Source organism: Trachemys scripta, chromosome 6 (assembly GCF_013100865.1).
Source record: "Trachemys scripta elegans isolate TJP31775 chromosome 6, CAS_Tse_1.0, whole genome shotgun sequence".
In the NCBI taxonomy this organism is placed as follows: Eukaryota; Metazoa; Chordata; order Testudines; family Emydidae; genus Trachemys; species Trachemys scripta.
The window spans coordinates 80,662,251-80,681,817 of NC_048303.1; the positions used below are offsets into that span (position 1 = coordinate 80,662,251).

Sequence of the window (19,567 nt, forward strand, 5' to 3'; positions counted from 1 at the left end):
AGAATTTCATTTTTCCTATAGTGGATCTTTGACCTGCTGTTCAAACACAATAACCAAAGTTTCTTGTTAAAAGGAAACATGCACACACAGCTGCTATCATAACAACATTTGAAGTGTTTGTACAAAAGGGCAACTAACTTGTCCCCTTGATTTCTCCATGCAACACAAACATGTCATCTTGCTAATCACATTCTGCTTTGTACCTCTCTATTGTTTTGTCTGGCAGGAGAAAAAGAAATATTCTAACCATAAGAGTGTTTTCAGAAAGGTGAAAGAGCCCTATTTCTCTCTCTCTCTCTCTCTGTACAGTAAAAGCTTTTTTATCTGGCATGTTGAGGGTATGGGGGGTGCTGGTAAGTGAAAAATGCTGGTTAACTAAGAGGGAGGGAGTGCGGGGCTGGGACGCGGGCTCTGGGAGGGAGTTTGGGTGCGGGAGAGGGCATGGGGCTGGGGAGGGGTTTTGGGGTGCCCAATCGGGGGGGGAGGGGAGGGTGTCACCTTGGGCGGCTCCCTGCAAGCAGTGACCTGTCTCGGCACTACTAGGCAGAGGCCCGGCAGGTGGCTCTGCGTGCTGCCCTCGCATCGCCCCGCCCCGAATGCTGGCTCCACAGCTCACATTGACCAGGAACTGCCTGCCACGCCTCCGCCTAGGAGCGGCAGGGACAGGTCGCCACTTGTGGGGAGCCACCCGAGGTGAGTGTCCCCTGGATCCAGCATCCCCAAACCCCTCCTGTGCCCCAACTCCCTGCCCTGAGCCCCCTGCCGCACCCAAAATCCCTCCCAGTGCACATCCTGCACTCTCTCCCATGCTCCAACCCCCAGCTCCACGCCCCCACCCCACCCCCAAACCCCTCGTGGCCATTCCTCTGCCTAGGAGCAGCAGGGACATGTCACCCCTTCCGGGGAACCATCAGAGCCAGTTGGGAGACTGCCGGCCCCACGCCAACCAGACTATAAACCGGACTTTCTATGAAGATTAGAAATGCCAATTTAGAGAGCTTTCTGGTTGGTACAGGGTCAGATAACAGCTTTTACTGTATAACTATGTGATTTATTCCACATTATAAGCAAGGTGTTTATGTTTCTAAGAGTATCTGCTCCTCCTTCCACGATCACCAGATAAGAGGAAGATAATAGGTTTAGTGACCACAAAAGGATCTGCCTTCCTAGCCTGACTGATGACATATTAGTACTGCACTTGCTGCTTACTGAAATGTCACTTATTAGGTGTTACCCTGCAGGAGAGTTGAAAATAAGAATTCAGAGTTGTGAGTTTAAAATTCAGTTAGCATTTCACAGAACGTTACTGACGTAACTTCCTTATTTGAGCAATGTCCTGCCTGTGGTACCGTGGTACAAAGGAAGTGCCAATACTAACAAATACTTACTCTCTAAATCTCCTGCTATGGATTTTTGGAAGGCTGGAGTTTAGTTGTGTTAGACTGGAAGAACTTTCCGTAGAATCCTTGAGGTCTTCACGTTCCAGGAACACTTCTGAACTGCTCTGAGCCACAGAAACTGAGGTTATGGGAACATCTTCTGCTATGTCTAAGCATAAAGAAATAAACTGTTGTATTTGTGTTATGAAAGACAGACGAAAAATTGAACTGATCTATAAAAGTGAGAATGTAACTCAAGGACTCTCCTACATAGAAATAGGATAGGTAGTTCCTACCAGTCCTGCTTTTACCTGTTTCAGGGCTATTAGGATCATTTCTAGTACTGAAGTGAACGACCCAGCAAGTAGTATTAAAATATGACCAGGGTTCTTTAGAATCTTTTCCCTATAGATTCAGATCTTTCAATTTTAGACAGGTTTGACTAGAAAACACAATGCAGCATTAGATAAAAATTCACTGCACAAAAACTTTGTCAATGCAGAGTTATGGCTGGCAGTTCCTTGAAAACCAGGAAAGGAAATACAAAGTTATGGTACACACCAGCCTTTTTCCAACAATTTTAGTCTGCCCACTGGACCTGCAAGATGCAATATCATAAGTGTCACGGCTGCCCTGTGATAAACAGATATGAGGAATGACTAAGTTAGTGTGCCACTGTACATGGTGTGGTGTGTCTCACAGAATTGTATTCTCATTCATCTGTATGCACTTCCAACTGCACTTCACTGTGTTAGGGACAGCTGAATTTACAATGCAGAGATTACTTGCAGCAGGTTGCCACATTTCACACTGTAATGAGGAGAGGTCCATCTGCTTTCTGGGCTAAGTTATGTCAGTTGTGCAAGTAAAGGAGCACAACAGTCTATCCTTGCCATAGGGATTTGTTGCAGTCTGCTAGCATACATGACAGTGCACTACAGAGCAGAGGTAAGTGCAAGTAATATTCCAGAGGGAATCTACAGGACAAGGTTCAAGGGGGTGGTGACACCTGGCAACACTGGCTGCTTGGAAAGAGCAGATGAAGTGGTTGAGCATACACCGGGTATGGCCAACTGCTGTTCATTATGCCAACCTAACTGCAACTTCACCATTCTCGGTTTCTCTTGTCATACTCATGCTGTGTCCCCACAGCGCTCCATATCATCAGCAAAGATAGACTGCTATGACATCTGTCAGGTGTTGCATAGGGCATCACTCAAAGAGAACAGTTAAGGTTGAAGGGCAGTGCAGGGCTGGTATGTACTTTAATTTTGTATTTCCTGGTTTTAAGAAGTTTAAGTTTAGCTGTAGTAGACATTCTGGAAGGGTATGAGACACTGTCAATCAACCTTAACCCTCCATCAAAGTTTTTGAGCACCAAATTTCACTTGTTTGAGGTGGTGATGGTGGTGGTGAAGGGGGCACAAGGCGGCTTCCTGGGAACCTTACTTCCACCTCTCCCCTACTCTTGTTCCTTCCATCCACCCAGTAGAATTGCAGGTACCATGGGGAAGAAGGAAGGTGGTAACTGACAGGCTGTGAGAAGCACATCTACCAGCTGGAGTAAGCAAGGTGGAGTGTAGGACAAGCCCAGAACTTGTATTCCACTTCAGTGACTGGGGAAGTGGCTTTGCATAACTCTTTTTAGTATAAGAGGATTGCAGAGGTGTGAAGTGGTTAATTCATCTCAATGTAATGTTCTCAGATAAATCAGAACACTCCATGGACATGAATACAGTCCCATAACTCTGAGAAGTGTGAATTGACCTATTCATCTTAATGGGTGTTATCCTCCCACACTATTCCAAAATCTACCCCGCCCCTGCTGAAGTACACCAATTTTCAAAAACAACAAGGAGTCTGGTGGCACCTTAAAGTAACAGAAAACCTCACTTCTTCAGATGCATCTGAAGAAGTGAGGTTTTTACCCATGAAAGCTTATGCCCAAATAAATCTGTTAGTCTTTAAGGTGCCACCAGACTCCTTGTTGTTTTTGTAGATACAGACCAACACGGCTACCCCCTGATACTTGATACCAATTTTCAAGACACTCTCACTATGCTCATGAGTGTTCAAGCTCTTCATGGGGTAGCTGTACTTGAGAACCCCTTGACAAAGTAATTCCAACTTGCACCACTATCTCTATCCCTGACTCTAATGTGGCATTAGTAATATTATGGATGGTAGTGCCACCACAGTTAAGGTTACACAGCATTTCCATTCTAACAGTTGTAAAAAAGAGCTACACACATTTGGGTTAGAGTATCATTTTTAAAAATAGTTTGTGCACTGCTCAATTTTTCTATAGCAATTTACAGGGAAAAAATACAATTTGAGATTTGCTGTGACTGTTTTGAAGAGGACAATGTGACTACAATTTTTCTAATGTCTGACATTTCCTTCAGATCCCTTTTTCTAGATAACACCACATCACTAGGAAATAAAATTGATAAACATGATCCCTTGTTTTGCAGAGATGGGATTAATTATTATCAGTTGAAATTTGTTGTGTTAAGTTTTCACGATAAATTAAAAAAATGCTCTTTTGACTGATGCTAGCATCATGGTTTTACATTAGAAGATGTAAATTTTACACCAACAATTAAAATACGGCTTTCTATTACGGGTTCACTTCCTAATGCTCAGCAACCACTGATAATTCTGACACTGATGAGAGTTGCAGCTACTCTCTTTTCTTTGCTCACACTCAGGCTATTGTTACAAGAGAACTGGACTTGACACAACCACAGCCATTCTGTGCACTTAGCCACCATTAACTGCAAGCGAGAATACCAGAAAGTCAGGAATAACTTGAGCTTTGCATAAGCATGTGAAATAGCTGCAGTGGCAGCTTTGCTAACAAGGACAGACTAAGTGACAGATTCATGAGAATGGGAGGAAGTGTGGATAACTGACGTTGGACCTGGGTGTCTATGACCATGAGTTTCTTGCTATTATGACTAGGAGGTGCTTTGGTGACAAGTAGAATTCTGAGTTTTTTTCCTGATGCTAGGAAAATTGTTAGCCCACTAGGAGAACTATTGAAGTGAATTTGAAACCATTTAAGTGTTTAATAGCCAGTTTTCCAAGTGCTCCAAAATCTGCATGCTTGCTTGAATTGTTTTGGAAATTGCTGTGACCAGTGGAGGCCTGAAATAGGGTTAATTTTTCAGTTTGAAGATTGTTTGAGAAACTGTTTCTAGAAGTACAGCCCCCCTAAAATTGATTTCTACAAGCTAGGAGGCTGACATCTAACTCCCCAGCAACTAGGAGGAAGGCTGGCCACCAGAAATCTGCTGCTGACCATTCATCACCATCTCAGGTTTTGGATAACTAGGTCTGGATTGCTCTAGACTATTGCTATTTTAGATGTGCACTTCAGGCTTAAAAAAAAAAAATCTTTGAGTGAAAGCACTCTCATGTGTACCAATCATTTAATCGGATGGAAGAGGTGGGTCCCCCATTGATTTATTTCCTGAAACCACCTGGGAAACGAAGATTAGTTACCACAGTTTTGGGCTCAGAAACCCCTGGGTAACACTATGGCTACACGTACACTGCTGCAGCACTTAAGTATAGCCACTCATTACAGCAACAGGATGGGTTCTTCAATTTCTATAGTTAAGCCAGCTCCTTGAAGTCAGGTCTATACTACACGCTTACTTCAGTATGAAAAATCCACTCCTGAGCAACGTAGTTATACCGACCGTAACCCCCTGCGTAGACGGCGCTATGTCAGCAGGAGAGCTTTTCCCACTGACATAGCTACCGCCTCTCCTGGAGGTGGAGTAACTAATCTGACAGGAGAGCTCTCTCCAGTCGGCTTAGAGCCTCTTCATCTAAGCACTGCAGCTGCACCGATGCAGCATTTGTAGCGTAGACCTTCTCTGAGAGACAGTAGCTAAGAAAATGGAAGAATTCTTCTGTCGACCTAGCATTGTCTAGAGCAGCTTTACTACATTGATCAGGGATGTGGATTTCACATCCCTGAACAATATATTTGTGTTAACTTAACTTTTTAGTGTAGATCTGGCCTCAACTCTATTGTTCATGGAATGGATGAGGAGCATGTGGCATGATTACATTACCCCAAGGCTACTGTTTACTAGAGTCTTCCATCTTCCTTCGTTAATACTATTTTCCATTACAATACTTCTAAAGTAAAATATAAGTATGCATATGGATTTTAGAATAGTTTGAAATATAGCTCTTAAACGATAAACTTTGCTCTCAGGGTAAAATTTCTAAAAAGGACCTTGGCCAAGAGTAGACAGTCAGCAAGTAATGTGCACACCACATCAAGAGACTGCCAAAGGCAGGACTCAAACTTATTACACATGGGTACTATTCAGCTTCAGTGGCCACATCATCACCATGAGCCACCTACTTACTATGATATCAGGCTGCTTGGAAAGCCTTTGGCTTCAACAGAGTGCTTCCTGCTGCACATGAGCAAATGACTTTCTGTAGCTTGTCAATGTGGTGTGGGCAACATTGTAGATCAACTTTAGTCTGTATAACTTAAAACATTGGTTTCCCAAAGCAACAGTGGTGCCAAACACCTGAGATTACCTGCTTAGGATGGATATCAGAGCCATAGTGTGAGCCTCAGGTGCATGCAAAAAAAGTTGTAAGCACCATACAATTTTGATGTCATATGATTTTAGGGGGCTGTACTTCTGGAAACAGTTGCTCAAACAATCTTTAAACTGGAAAATTAACCCTATCTCAGGCCTCCCCTGGTCACAGCAATTTCCAAAACAATTCAAGCAAGCATGTAGATTTTGGAGCACTTGGAAAACTGGCTATTAAACAGTTAAAAAGTTTCAATCTTCATTATAATTGATAAAAAATGCAATTACAAATGCAGGGGAAGTTTAATTCTCTTTTCATATGTTCAAGATTTTCAGAGAAATTATTTAGTTCAAATTTAAAGTTTCAAAATGTAAGATGCATATTCATAACATAATCCACATTATTCTGTACAGATTTAATTGAGAATAATGGAATACAGTTAAAGGGAAATGTAGCTGATATATAAAAATCCTCAGTAACAATATGATTTATTAGCCTGTGGGGAGCAGTTTCCTTTTGGAAATGGTGGAAGTGGAAGCCCCACTGAATACCACAGACTAGACAAAACAGTTAGTGATCTATATTGGCAGAGGAACACATCTGATGACCTAAGAGAGGCAGAGATTCTCTAGAGACAGATGCAAGCTAGGTAACACTTCCCTTGGAGACTCCTACAATGTGACAATTTGGGCAATCTATGTACAATTTACAAATTCTGTTTGATATTGGAGACTCTGCATGCCTATACCAAACTTTCAACTTTATTTTCAATGTGGGGCTTGTTTGCCTTCTCTGCTATCTTTTGCCTCCATATTGAGCTAAAACCCACAGGAATTGACAGAAGAAATTCTTGCATCTGACACAAGGATAACACTGGAGGGTTGTTAAACTTTGCTGATCATCCACTCACATGGAGCACTCTTGGACAAACTACCACCACCCACAGCAAACCTGTTTTTCAAGTCTGAATTCTGGGGTGGGGGTGGGTATCTGAGCGAGAGATCCTTTCCCAGACAAGGCAGATGGATGGGGGTAAGGGGGGGAAGAGGGAGGGAGAAGAGGGAAGGGCAGGGTGGGGATACCTGACACAAGGGACTGAAGTTTATGAAAAAGGGTCACTCACCAGCCATTTTAGAGGACGCTTGTGCAAGACAGCAGAAGAGCACTGTATGCAGGGGTTACAGAAAGGGGGAGAAGAGACCAGGAGCAGAAGCAAAAAGCTGGCTGCAGGAGCAAAACAGACTCCATGATTCAGAGATGTCATGGGCTGTACGAAGTGGATTCTTAACAGTGTAGAGGCCTCTCTCTGAAGCATATTTTGGGCTTAGGTCAGAATGGTGAGGAAACTGAGCAGGGAAGTGTGTGTAGATATTTTATTGTTTTTTCTACATCTGCATGTTTCTTGTTCTAGCTAAAGTAAAATGACTGGAACCCTTATGAAGTCTGTAATTCATGAAGAAGTGAAGTATAAATCCAGAGTGCCCACAAGGTTGGAGCTCTGGGAAAGGGTATGCTTAAGCTTCTAGGGAGTCTGGGGGGTGTCAATGCTAGTCCTGCGCTTAGGACCCCAGGAAGGCAGGACCCCATTTCAATGAACTGGTAACAGACAGAGCCAGTGCACATAAGTATGCCAGAGAGGTCAAGAAACGACAATGCTGCAGCCTACTCACACCAAGGGAAGCTTAAGAGCACACAGGCCGTGTGGTAGGACCCAAACATGGCAGCATGGTGAGCATCCAGGAGGAGGAGCTTTACCAGGGCTGTGACACAGTTACAAATACAGTAAATCCAACATGTGTAGAAAGGAGGCAACAATAATTAGACTCGCAATTATACAGCAGCACAGACACAGGGTATCAGCTCTAACAGTTGGGCTGGAACTGTACTCTGCAAAAAAACACCCTTTTAAAAAATCCTCAGTGGAGGCCTGAGCTCTATACTAACCTTCATTTCACAAGTCGTGTGTACAAGCTTTTTAAAGCAGCAAGCGCAATTACACCCACACCACCACCTACACATTGTATTGTCTACTCATCAGAAAGTACCACAGCAGTGTGACATTGCTAATGTTGTACCCAGTTAGCTAGCTCTTTAAAAAAATTAAAAAGCCTCCCCCATACCAATAAAAAAAATAAGACATTCATCATCAGGAAATACCTGTTTTGGTATCCTGAGTAAGTGTCTGATCTTCAGTTGCGGATTCTTCACACTGATGAACAGTATCTCCATCATCTTTTGGAATCGTTGTCTGTTCTAACAGGTGCTGTTTTCGCTGTTCTCTCTCTTTCAAAATAATCTTAAAAATTAAACAGTTCAGTGTCAGGCAGTCACCAATACAATCAAGTTTCAACACCAAGACCAACTACACAAACACTAACTTCACCATGTCACTAAGATTTGAGTTTCATTGTAGGTGTATCCCCTCACACCAGGTTCAGGCAGCCTGATGTCAGAGTAAGCGTAAAGACTCAAGCCAAAAGCCATATAGGCCCTAGCCTGCTTCTGTATCAAAGGGGAAAAAGATGAATTTTCTGCCCCTACATTAACACTTTCTAATGGCTACCATCGTAACTGGAAGAGAAACTTCTGGTGGCCAAGTACAAGGACTGAGAGAAAAGCTGAAGAGCAGTGATGAGTTAGAGCAAAAAGTTGGCCCAAAACAAAGGGGCAAATAAAAGCACTAAAGTATGAACATAAAATGTAAGAGTAATCCAATTTCATACACACTTAAGGTACTTTGCTGGATTGCGGCTTTACTCCCTCACATCCTACTATGTAAAATCCAGTCAGTCTGTAGTACATCAGTGTTTCTTAACTGTGGGGGTGAGGCAGGGGGGAGGGAGGAAAAAGAAATCTGAGGGGTACAGAGAAGATGAAAGGAAAGGAGAGTGGTGGTACAGGGTAATAAAGAACAGGAGTACTTGTGGCACCTTAGAGACTAACAAATTTATTAGAGCATAAGCTTTCGTGGACTACAGCCCACTTCTTCGGATGCATATAGGAGAGTATTGGGGGTGAGGAAAGCTGTGTAACACTCGAGCCAGTTTGATGACACATTACAAGTGTGCTACTACAGCTAGAGCAGTGGACAGCTTCTTGAAATCAGTCATCCCTCCCTGTATTTGCAACAGCCTCTAGCTTGCTATGCAGCAGGTAACATGTATGGGGCTACTGGCTCAGTTGACTGGTCCAAGCTTTGTGACCACTCACACCACAGGGCCCAGTTGCAAGAGGGGGAAAACAAGTCTTTATTAGAGGGGGGAAAACCAGAAAAAGCAAACCAGATACTTCTATTACAATGGCTCCTAAATGTATGAAACACTGTACAGCAACAAAAACAAACAAAGAGCCCACAAAACATTGTTCCCATCCCTTAAGTTTACAGCCTGAAACTGATAAAGGGTGGTGATGTCCAAGGCAGCAAGTGGCACACGGCTTGTTAGCTATAATTTTTATATTGTACAATTTTCAGGTGAACTTTAGCAGTGCAGAGTTGTTATTAAGCCATCCTAACTGGCTCCATGAGGATCTCCTTGGACTAAGGAATGCCAGGTGATATTGAACTAATGCTATGCCACTGGCCCCAGTATAAAAGATGCCCAAGAGGTATGGGAAGGGACCTGGATGTCCTTATATTTTCAGCTTCCGTAAAAGCTCCATGGGCAACCAGGCAGAGATTAGAGAAGCTTTCAGGCTGCTATAATTTATGCTAGGGATCAGACCATCGTGCCCAAACCTGCACTGAGCACAGCCTGGCTAAACTAGAGAACTTGGTATTTAATACGTTTCCCCATCCCAAAAATTTGAATTTGAGCACCTTTTCATACATACAGTCCTTGTGCTATGAAAGTGGCTTGAGTTAGGAGTAGAGAATACTGATTTGGAACACTGAATAATATATTTAGCTTGATCATATACAAAGACTTTTTTAAATCAAAGCCATCTAAAACTGAATTTGTAGCAAGGCTAAAATTCAGATTAATACATTTAACAGATGGTGATATGGTTAAAAAGAATAGTAGAGCTATTTAATAAAAGGTAATAAATTGGAGCACCTTTTTAAGAGATGTTGGTTTCTTTGCTTTGGGGACTTCTCTCTGCTTTCCTTTCTTTACCAAAGGAGCACTGGAGTCCAATGGATTATGTGGTGTCTTCCCTTGACTTAATTGTTGATTTTTTGTTACTGTTGTAGGTTCTTTTGAAAGCAATGGTATGGCACCGCCAACTGAGATAAGAGAGTTTTCATCAGACAGCTGTAACTCAATGTTAACATCTGAACAAAATCTAAGGCAAATTTAGTGTTTATGCAACAGGTCCCCTATCATATAAATTGCATAAAAAAATCTCTTTATGAGTTGAGGGGAAGGGGGAGGAGCTTTAGTCTGTCTCAGCTCCTTCCCAAAAAAATATTACCTCACCCATCTCTATTATACCATCAGCTTAATTAGCTCTGATCTCAATCTCAAAAATATGGAGAAGAAATTAAGCTAAATATTGCAATGCAGGCTACAATCAATATCATACCAATCCAATTTGGGAAATTTTAGGAAACCTAAAAGTTCTACTAGACTTGCCATTTGGGATTTTGTCCTCTCTACCTCCACAAACAGATTCTATGGTAGCTTCAAGGATGTGCTAGAGCTTCTAGAATTATTTATTGCAAATAAGTTAAATGTGTTTAACCTCCTCCACCCTTCCTATTTGTGAATTGCTTGCAAGCCAACACCACCCAATTTCTACTGGAGAATAATAAATGAATAATGAGATATCTAAGGTACTTAGATGGCTCCCATCATCATATCTCAGCATTTCACAATCCTTAATGTATTTATCCTCATAATGCTCCCATGAGGTAGGGAAGAATGATCCCCATTACAAATGGGGAACTGAGGCACAGAGACAGTAAGTGACTTGCCCAAGGTCACACAGAAGTCTATGGCAGAGCACAGACTGCACCTGGATCTCCCAAGTCCCAAGCTAGCACACTAACTACACTAACCATTGGACCATCTTTCCTCTAACATGCTCCCAATAAGAATTTCTAGATGCATCAAGTCTGTGGAATTTTCAGGATCTGCACAGAAATCATTTTACCTTAGTACTTCAATGAATAAGACATCAGAAGTAATAGAGTGAACTTGTTATTTGTTCCTGAAAATATTTCAAGTCACTTTTTGTATCTCTCTACTTAGAGCTTTCAAGGGAATTTACATAGTATCTTCCTAATATCAAGCAAGTTACTCAGAGCTGATTAGCTACTGTGCACTCAGATCACTTAAAGCGGATACAAGACAGCTTCTCTTCCTTTTGGAGAGAAGGCTTTGGATTCTTTGACCATGGGGATGGTGTTGCAAGAAGGAGGAGAGCTGGCAGAGACGGGCCCCACCTAACGAAGAGAGGGAAAAGCATCTTCGCAAGCAGGCTGACTAATCTAGTGAGGATGGCTTTAAACTAGGTTCACCAGGGGAAGGAGACCAAAGTCCTGAGGTAAGTGGGATATATGGAGATATACCTATCTCAGAGAACTAGAAAGGACCCTGAAAAGTCATCGAGTCTAGCTCCCTGCCTTCACTAGCAGGATCAAGTACTTATTTTGCCCCAGATCCTTAAGTGGCTCCTCAAGGATTGAACTCGGAACCCTGGATTTAGCAGGCCAGTGCTCAAACCACTGAGCTATCCCTCTCCCCTCCCCCCTCCCTGTTTGTTTTCCAGGCTTCTTACATTTGCGCATAGGCACTCAAGATAACTCCCGGATTGTCCTGCTTTCTCAGTAAGAGGCAGGAGTCCTCCCCTCTTGCGCTCTCCTGCTCATGCTTCCTCTTTCTTCACGAACAAGGTCAGCTCCCAGACTGCTGCACTGGGCAGCACAGCATGAGGAGGAGGTGACCAGCCCTCTGTAGAGAAAGAAGTGGTTCAGGACTATTTAGAAAAGCTGGACGAGCACAAATCCATGGGGCCAGATGCGCTGCATCCGAGGGTGCTAAAGGAGTTGGCGGATGTGATTGCAGAGCCATTGGCCATTATCTTTGAAAACTGATGGCGATCGGGGGAAATCCCGGATGACTGGAAAAAGGCTAATGTAGTGCCCATCTTTAAAAAAACCGGAGGAGGATCTGGGGAACTACAGGCCAGTCAGCCTCACTTCAGTCCCTAGAAAAAAATATCATGGAGCAGGTCCTCAAGGAATCAATTCTGAAGCACTTAGAGGAGAGGAAAGTGATCAGGAACAGTCAGCATGGATTCACCAAGGACAAGTTATGCCTGACTAACCTAATTACCTTCTATGACAGGATAACTGGCTCTGTGGATGAGGTGAAAGCAGTGGACATGTTATTCCTTGACTTTAGCAAAGCTTTTGATATGGTCTTCCACAGTATTCTTGCCAGCAAGTTAAAGTAGTATGGGCTGGATGAATGGACTAGAAGGTGGATAGAAAGCTGGCTAGATTGTCGGGCTCAACGGGTAGTGATCAATGGCTCCATGTCTAGTTGGCAGCCGGTATCAAGCAGAGTGCCCCAAGGGTCAGTCCTGGGGCCAGTTTTGTTCAATATCTTCATTAATGATCTAGAGGATGGCGTGGACTGCACCCTCAGCAAGTTTGCAGATAACACTAAACTGGGAGGAGTGGTAGATACGCTGGAGGGTAGGGACAGGATACAGAGGGACCTAGACAGATTAGAGGATTGGGCCAAAAGAAATCTGATGAGGTTCAACAAGGATAAGTGCAGAGTCCTGCACTTAGGACAGGAGAATCCCATGCACTGCTATAGACTAGGGACCGAATGGCTAGGCAACAGTTCTGCAGAAAAGGGCCTAGGGGTTACAGTGGATGAGAAGCTGGATATGAGCCAACAGTGTGCCCTTGTTGCCAAGAAGGCTAACTGCATTTTGGGCTGTATAAGCAGGAGCATTGCCAGCAGATCAAGGGATGTGTTCATTCCCCTCTATTTGGCATTGGTGAAGCCCATCTGGAGTAGTGTGTCCAGTTTTAGGCCCCACACTACAAGGAGGATGTGGAAAAATTGGAAAGAGTCCAGCGGAGGGCAACAAAAATGATTAGGGGGTTGGAGCACATGACTTATGAGGAGAGGCTGAGGGAACTGGGATTCTTTAGTCTGCAGAAGAGAAGAATGAGGGGGGATTTGATAGCTGCTTTCAACTACCTGAAAGGGGGTTCCAAAGAGGATGGATCTAGACTGTTCTCAGTGGTAGCAATGACAGAACAAGGAGTAATGGTCTCAAGTTGCAGTGGGGGAGGTTTAGGTTGGATATTAGGAAAAACTTTTTTACTAGGAGGGTGGTGAAGCACTGGAATAGGTTACCTAGGGAGGTGGTGGAATCTCCTTTCTTAGGAGTTTTTAAGGTCAGGCTTGACAAAGCCCTTGTTGGGATGATTTAGTTGGGGACTGGTCCTGCTTTGAGCAGGGGGTTGGACTAGATGACCTCCTGAGGTCCCTTCCAACCCTGATAGTCTATGATTCAGGCTAGACTAACTGAGTTGAGAACACAGCCAAGGAAGTTCTTCAATATAAAGGTGTGTGTAGGTAGAGCTAAAGGTTATGTGCTGCTTCAGATCCAGGAGTATGCATAAAATTCTGAAGCTCCTATATATCTGTCACAAACTATGCATATCACCTGTGTATTCATAGCCTGGAGAAAGATACTGTTGTCATTTGTATATGGTTATAGCATTTTGACAAGTAGCCCTTAGAGTCAAACATTTTACCTCCATACGTTAATAAAACCAAGTGTATTGTCTTACCCTCTAACAGATGTAATAAAAAAATAAGGATACTGCTCAATTTAAGTACTCAAGAACCAATCAGCTGATGATTTAAAACTTAAACTATGATGTAAGGCAGATCACAAGAGATTACTATTTGTTGTTTCTAGGACCAATTAACACATTTAATAAGCTCTGAAGCGGTCAAACAAGTCAGTAATTTAACATAGTTAAGATGTGATCTCCTTCCAGTTCTTTAAGATGACAAATGTTCTTGTATATAAACATCCTTTATAAAATTTAAAGCTGTTTAATTACTATGACTGAACCATTCTCTCACTTTCACCATACTCTGAAAATGAAGTATAAGGTAGAAAGGCAATAATGTGGATAAACGCTATCTTTGTCACACTATTAGATTTCTGTGACTTCCTATTCTCTTTACTTCTTTGCAGCTATATCAGCTGTTAGCATAAAGGTATTTCACAACCTATAAGCCAGACTCAAATTTTGGCTCAGTCTCAAGTGATTTATTGTGATCACTTGAGTCTCAAAAAGTTCTTGATGATGCAATAACTGTCTTATCCCTCCTAGGTACAGCCAAGACAGTCTCATCCCTCTTACGAGACAACACCAGGCACAAGTAATCTAATGTAATTACTACTACAGGAGCAGACGCTATGATTCATGATGCTCTACTTCCTGCTACATCACTCGCCCTGTCCCCACCCTCCGATCCACACTAAAATTATCCTCATGCAAGTACTTTTTTAAACTATTCTGGGATTTAGGATTAACAATTGTAGTTGCTAGTACCTCTCCAATATTATATTTTGGCTGCCTTTAATGCTAGGAGAGATTATACATAAAGTATTCCAAGTTCTCACAGTGAACAAAGACAAAAAATACCAATAATTGATATTTCCAGTTATTCATTTGAAATCTCAAGAATGGCATGGTTTAAAAAAAGTCTGAAATTAATTTTACTGTATTTAGAGTTCATTCAACTCAGTACATTGTTTCCACAATTCCAAAATAACAAGAGAAATTCTTAATCATTGTCAAGTGATAGAAATGGATTACTACGTTTTTCCTACTTGAACTAATGTTGTTAAGTGCAAGTTTTCCTTATAGGTGATCTACAATGCAACGTGTTGTGCCATTTTTGTTTCTTTAGGATATACTAATAAAGCCTGAAAGCATTTCTTTCCCTCACCATAGCCAGGTTTTTGCTCATTTTTTACTTTACAACTAACAGACACTTCTTACAGTCTTGTCTTTTGTTTTTACCTAGATAACTCTTTCACGAACCAGGGAATTGCTGTGGGAGTTCTCAGCCCTCAGCTGAAAGGGCTGGGATGGAACGGTTTGAATCTTTACCAGAGAGCTTTTCTTCCAAGAGACTGGTTTGTCAGGAGTTTCAGTTAAATCAGTATTCAAAAAAATGAAACTGACTGAAATTCTCTTTGCTTTCATTTGCTCAGGTTCCAATCTTGCCTCTTGTAATGTCATAATCCTATCAGTTCTCCAATTGTCAATAAGGCAGACCTCAAGCAAAGGGAGAGCAAACAAGACCTGACAGTTTTAAGTTTTAAAAACAAAAGCAAAATGCCAAGCTGAAATAGACTTTGACTATCCCTATACATCATAAACCAGAATAAAGACCAAATATGTCCCCTCTTGCCAACTTTTCAGGTTAATTTTCAGTCATCTTTCTGAACCATCTGAAAAAATATTTTCCAGCTAAATTGTGGTTCTTCCCTACCTCCATCCCCATGTTATCTATCTTAACTTTTCGTATATAGCTTGCTTCACTTTGATTTTCTTGTCTATCACAAATGTGAAGTATGTTTCTTCAATTACCACATATTCAAAGTGAGGTTATTTTTAAATTTCCCATATTTGAAACCAACACAGTTGACATGAAAAAAGGAAATCTAATCATAGCTTGTACCTGAAAGCACCACAGGTTTTGAGGACTGTTTTGATTTCTCTGCATGTTGCTTCTGCTCCAATACAGCCAGCATGCCTCCCAAATCCAACTTCACTGGAATCTGACTCTTCTTTCCACTGCTCTTAGAAGCTTCCTAAGGAAGACAGGAATAAAACAGGTGTTATCCCATTTCAGATTTTAAGAGGCTGCATTTCTTGTGACATACAATATACTACGGACACATTCATTCAGGAATACTTGTGTTTAAAGATCAAAACAAGTTAAAGTGGAAAAACACAACAAATCTTAATGTTTTGGATTAAAGATGTATGTTCTTTGACACCTACTGAAACACAGCACCAAAGATCTCTTTACACTAGCATCAGCAGTCATTTCACAACTGAACAGGCTTCTGCTTCGGGAAGTATGTCAGGTACCTTTTACTAAAGGCTTATTTATTGGAGTTACTACTTTTACTTCAGAAACATATATGATAAATAGTTGATGCATTTTTGGTTTTAGCAGCTGTTTTTCAGCATTTGGGCCTGGTGCAGACACCTCACCCTTCCCAATGCCTTTCTTTGAAAAGAATTCTCTAGTGATTCCCACTTTATGTGCCATCATCTGACAAAATAGCTTTATTTTCCTGTGTCTCAATCCAAGAAGGTGGGCAAGTAGCCTCTTCCATGGGTGGCACTATACCTCTTCTATCCAGAGACAACATTAATTTTAAATCCAAAATTTATAGAAGCTGTAAATGAATAACCTAACAGAGGCAGACACATGAAACTTAGGGTACATCTTTACTACAGCTGTGCTGCTGTAACGTTGACACTTCCTACATCACCAGAAGAGTTTTTTCAATGGATGTAGTTAATCCACTACTCCAAGAGGTGATAGTGAGGTCAACAGAAGAATTCTTTCATCAACCTAGGTGTGTTTACACCAGGAGTGAGATCAACCTTACCACTGTACTCCGGGTGCAAAGTTTTTCATAGTCCTGACCAACATGGCTAAGTTAATCTAATTTTTAAGTTTAGGCCAGGCTTAAGGCAGACAGTACTACAAAATGTTATTTTATAGATACCTAAATAAGACACAAGAAGATCTCTGCAGGACCATGGTCCTCCTTGATTTCTGTACACAAACCATGCCAGAGTAAGCAATATGTCCAAACCAAGGTTACCTTCCTACATCCTTGTAACTCTTTCTTCCTTCATAGCACCAGCCATCATCATTTTAGTAATGTACCAAACCAATAACAAGCCATGCCAGGAAGCAGGAGACTAGGGCATTCTGATATACTTCCATTACCAGAGCTATGCTACAACCTAGCTCTGTATGGCTGACTACTAGCTTGTCCTACTACCTGTTTGATATCAAGTTGAAAATAATTTTGAAGAGCCCACTGAAACAGTAAAAGCATTTCTCAAAGTTTATAGAGAACAATATAGACCCAGTAGAATGCTAATAAATCCATGTCAAGCTTGATTCAGCAAGAATTTTTTGGAATAAGACAGCTTATGTCACTCTCTCTTATGTCTTAAAAGGTAGCTTGGGGGCAGCACTGTAGCCCTAAACAGAAGTTGCTTTTCTTCCACAACTTAAAAATGATGTGCCTATGGTTGGATGTAGAAAGGAGAATATAATCTCTGGGTGTGCAATATCCTTAAGACTCCAGCTCAAACTGTTCCTGAATTCTTAAGACACTGGTTTAGGATAGGGCATGTCATGATCAAATCAGATGGGCTAAGGGGACAATCTCCAATACAGTAACTCCTCACTTAAAGTCATCCCGGTTAATGTTGTTTCATTGCTGATCAATTAGGGAACATGCTCGTTTAAAGTTGTGCAATGCTCCCTTCTAACATCGTTGGCAGCCGCCTGATTTGTCCACTGCTTGCAGGAAGAGCAGCCCGTTGCAGCTAGCTGGTGGGGGCTTGTAACCAGGTTGGACCGGCAGCCCCCTTAAGTTCCCTGTGCTGCAGCCACCCAGCAGACTATCAATTGCCCGCAGTTCAGCTGTCCCTCCCCCACTGCCATGTGCTGCTCCTGCCCTCTGCCTTGGAGCTGCTCCCAGAGACTCCTGCTTGCTATGCGTGTTCGTGCTGCCTTGTGTAAGCAGCTACATTAACAACAAGGTGTTCACCTTTGAGGGCTCAGCCAAGTGCTAGTTCATCATTTAGCAGTAAGGCATTCCCTGGGAAATATCCCTCCCTCTTCCACCCTCTAACTTCACCACCTCAACCAAGCTTCGCAATCATCATAGCTGTGAACAGTATTAAATTCTTTGTTTAAAACGTATACTGTGTGTATATCAATGTAATATATAGTTTTTTGTCTGGTGAAAAAAATTTCCCCTATTTATATTAATTCTTATGGGGAAATTGGATTTGCTTAACACCATTTTGCTCAAAGTCACATTTTTCAGGAACATAACTACAACATTAAACGAGGAGTTACTGTACTTAAAACATATACACTGCAAAAACAAATGAAAAGATACATTGGCCAAATTTTTTTCACATCTGAGAACCTAAAGTGGCTTGATTTTCACAGGTGCCAAGTGCTTCCAACTAAAGAATCAGGCCACTTACTGTAGATACAAAAAATATATACTTGCATTTAAGCTTAAACCTTTTGGTCCTTACCGCTAAACATGCCAGTTCTCTCTGCAATTTCAGCCTATGATCAACTTAGTTTCAATGGGAATTGGTTTACCTGAGGTTTTTTTCTTTCCAACATAGCAGATGAAGCATGTTTCCCTGTTTTTTTCCCTGATGTTACAACAGCTCCCAAGTTTGATGTATCTTTTCGATAATGACTGTCACAGGACTCTTTGGTTACATGTACCTTTGAAATTTAAAGACAGAAAGGAAGTGCCAAAAAGAACAGAAAATGTTTAGACTCCTGTCATATTCTGTAGACTTAAACCACCAAAATGTAAGCAATATGAATATCTGCAGGGGGATAAAGGGAACATGTAGTAGTCAAGTCTACCTACAGTAACAGGAGCTGTGACCCAGACCTGAAATAGTAAGCAATGCGTTTCCTCTGAGAAAGTGAGCATTCATTGGCTGCTAGACTGGTCAACTACATCCAAGCCCCCACTCTTTCTTCAGTATTTCTAGTTTGCCTACTATGATAGTATCTAAGTTCTTCTAATGCAAATGTCTCCATCTTTTCTGGTTGGTGGTGAAAAATATTTTTGAGACCCCTCTCTACATTTATTATAACAATAAAAAAAAAATATGACAAACCTATATGATGTGTGTGTGTTTTGAGACCATGTTTTACCTCACAAACTTTGAAGGTTTGGGCTGCCTCCAAGTTATTCTGGAAATTTTATATTTTTTGCTTTAGAAGAAAAGTTTTTAAATACTTTGTGACACCCCCCACCCCCCGATTGTCTTTTGTCATCCCCCTGCAGGTCACAGCCCAAAGGTTTAGAAACACTACTCCAGTGTAACACAGAAATGGCTTAGGGCTTGTCCACACACTCACAGTGCTACGGTAGCACTTAGCTAAGACACTATCTATGCTGACAGGAGAACTGCCCTCCTATCAATACAGCACTGTCTATAGTGAAGGTTAGGTTGATATAGCTACGCCACTTTTCCACACCCCTGAGCGATATAGTTATGCTGACATAAATTGAAAGTATAGATCAAGCATTAGACTTGCTCCTTCACTGCAGAATAACTTTAAAGTGGAAAATAGTGAAAGGAATGCATATGCAGGTAGAATACTTTTCCCAAAAAGCTGCACAGTTCTTACCCTTGCAGCAGACTGGCACTGAAATGTAGTGTTCTAGGTGCCCTAGATATATAATTGAGTAGATTTAACACTGATCAGGCTGCAGAGCCAGGAGTTGAAGATACTCAGCAGACAGACACCTGAGAGACTAGGTGGGTGAGATAACCTTTTTTATTGGACCAACTTCTGTTGGTGAGAGAG

The 19,567-nt window shown here is 41.8% G+C and overlaps 1 protein-coding gene across 8 annotated transcripts in view; it reads right to left on the reverse strand.

Annotated features, from left to right (window-relative positions):
- Positions 1-19,567, reverse strand: part of SECISBP2 (SECIS binding protein 2) — a 48,787-nt gene that overhangs the window by 5,880 nt on the left and 23,340 nt on the right. For all 8 annotated transcript variants that reach the window (XM_034773912.1, XM_034773908.1, XM_034773910.1 and 5 more), the window contains 5 exons: positions 18,332-18,463; positions 15,632-15,764; positions 10,010-10,179; positions 8,112-8,250; positions 1,389-1,548 (listed from right to left, as the gene is read on the reverse strand). In XM_034773912.1, the coding sequence (XP_034629803.1) occupies positions 1,389-1,548; positions 8,112-8,250; positions 10,010-10,179; positions 15,632-15,764; positions 18,332-18,463 (734 nt within the window). The remainder of the gene's footprint in view (positions 1-1,388; positions 1,549-8,111; positions 8,251-10,009; positions 10,180-15,631; positions 15,765-18,331; positions 18,464-19,567) is intronic.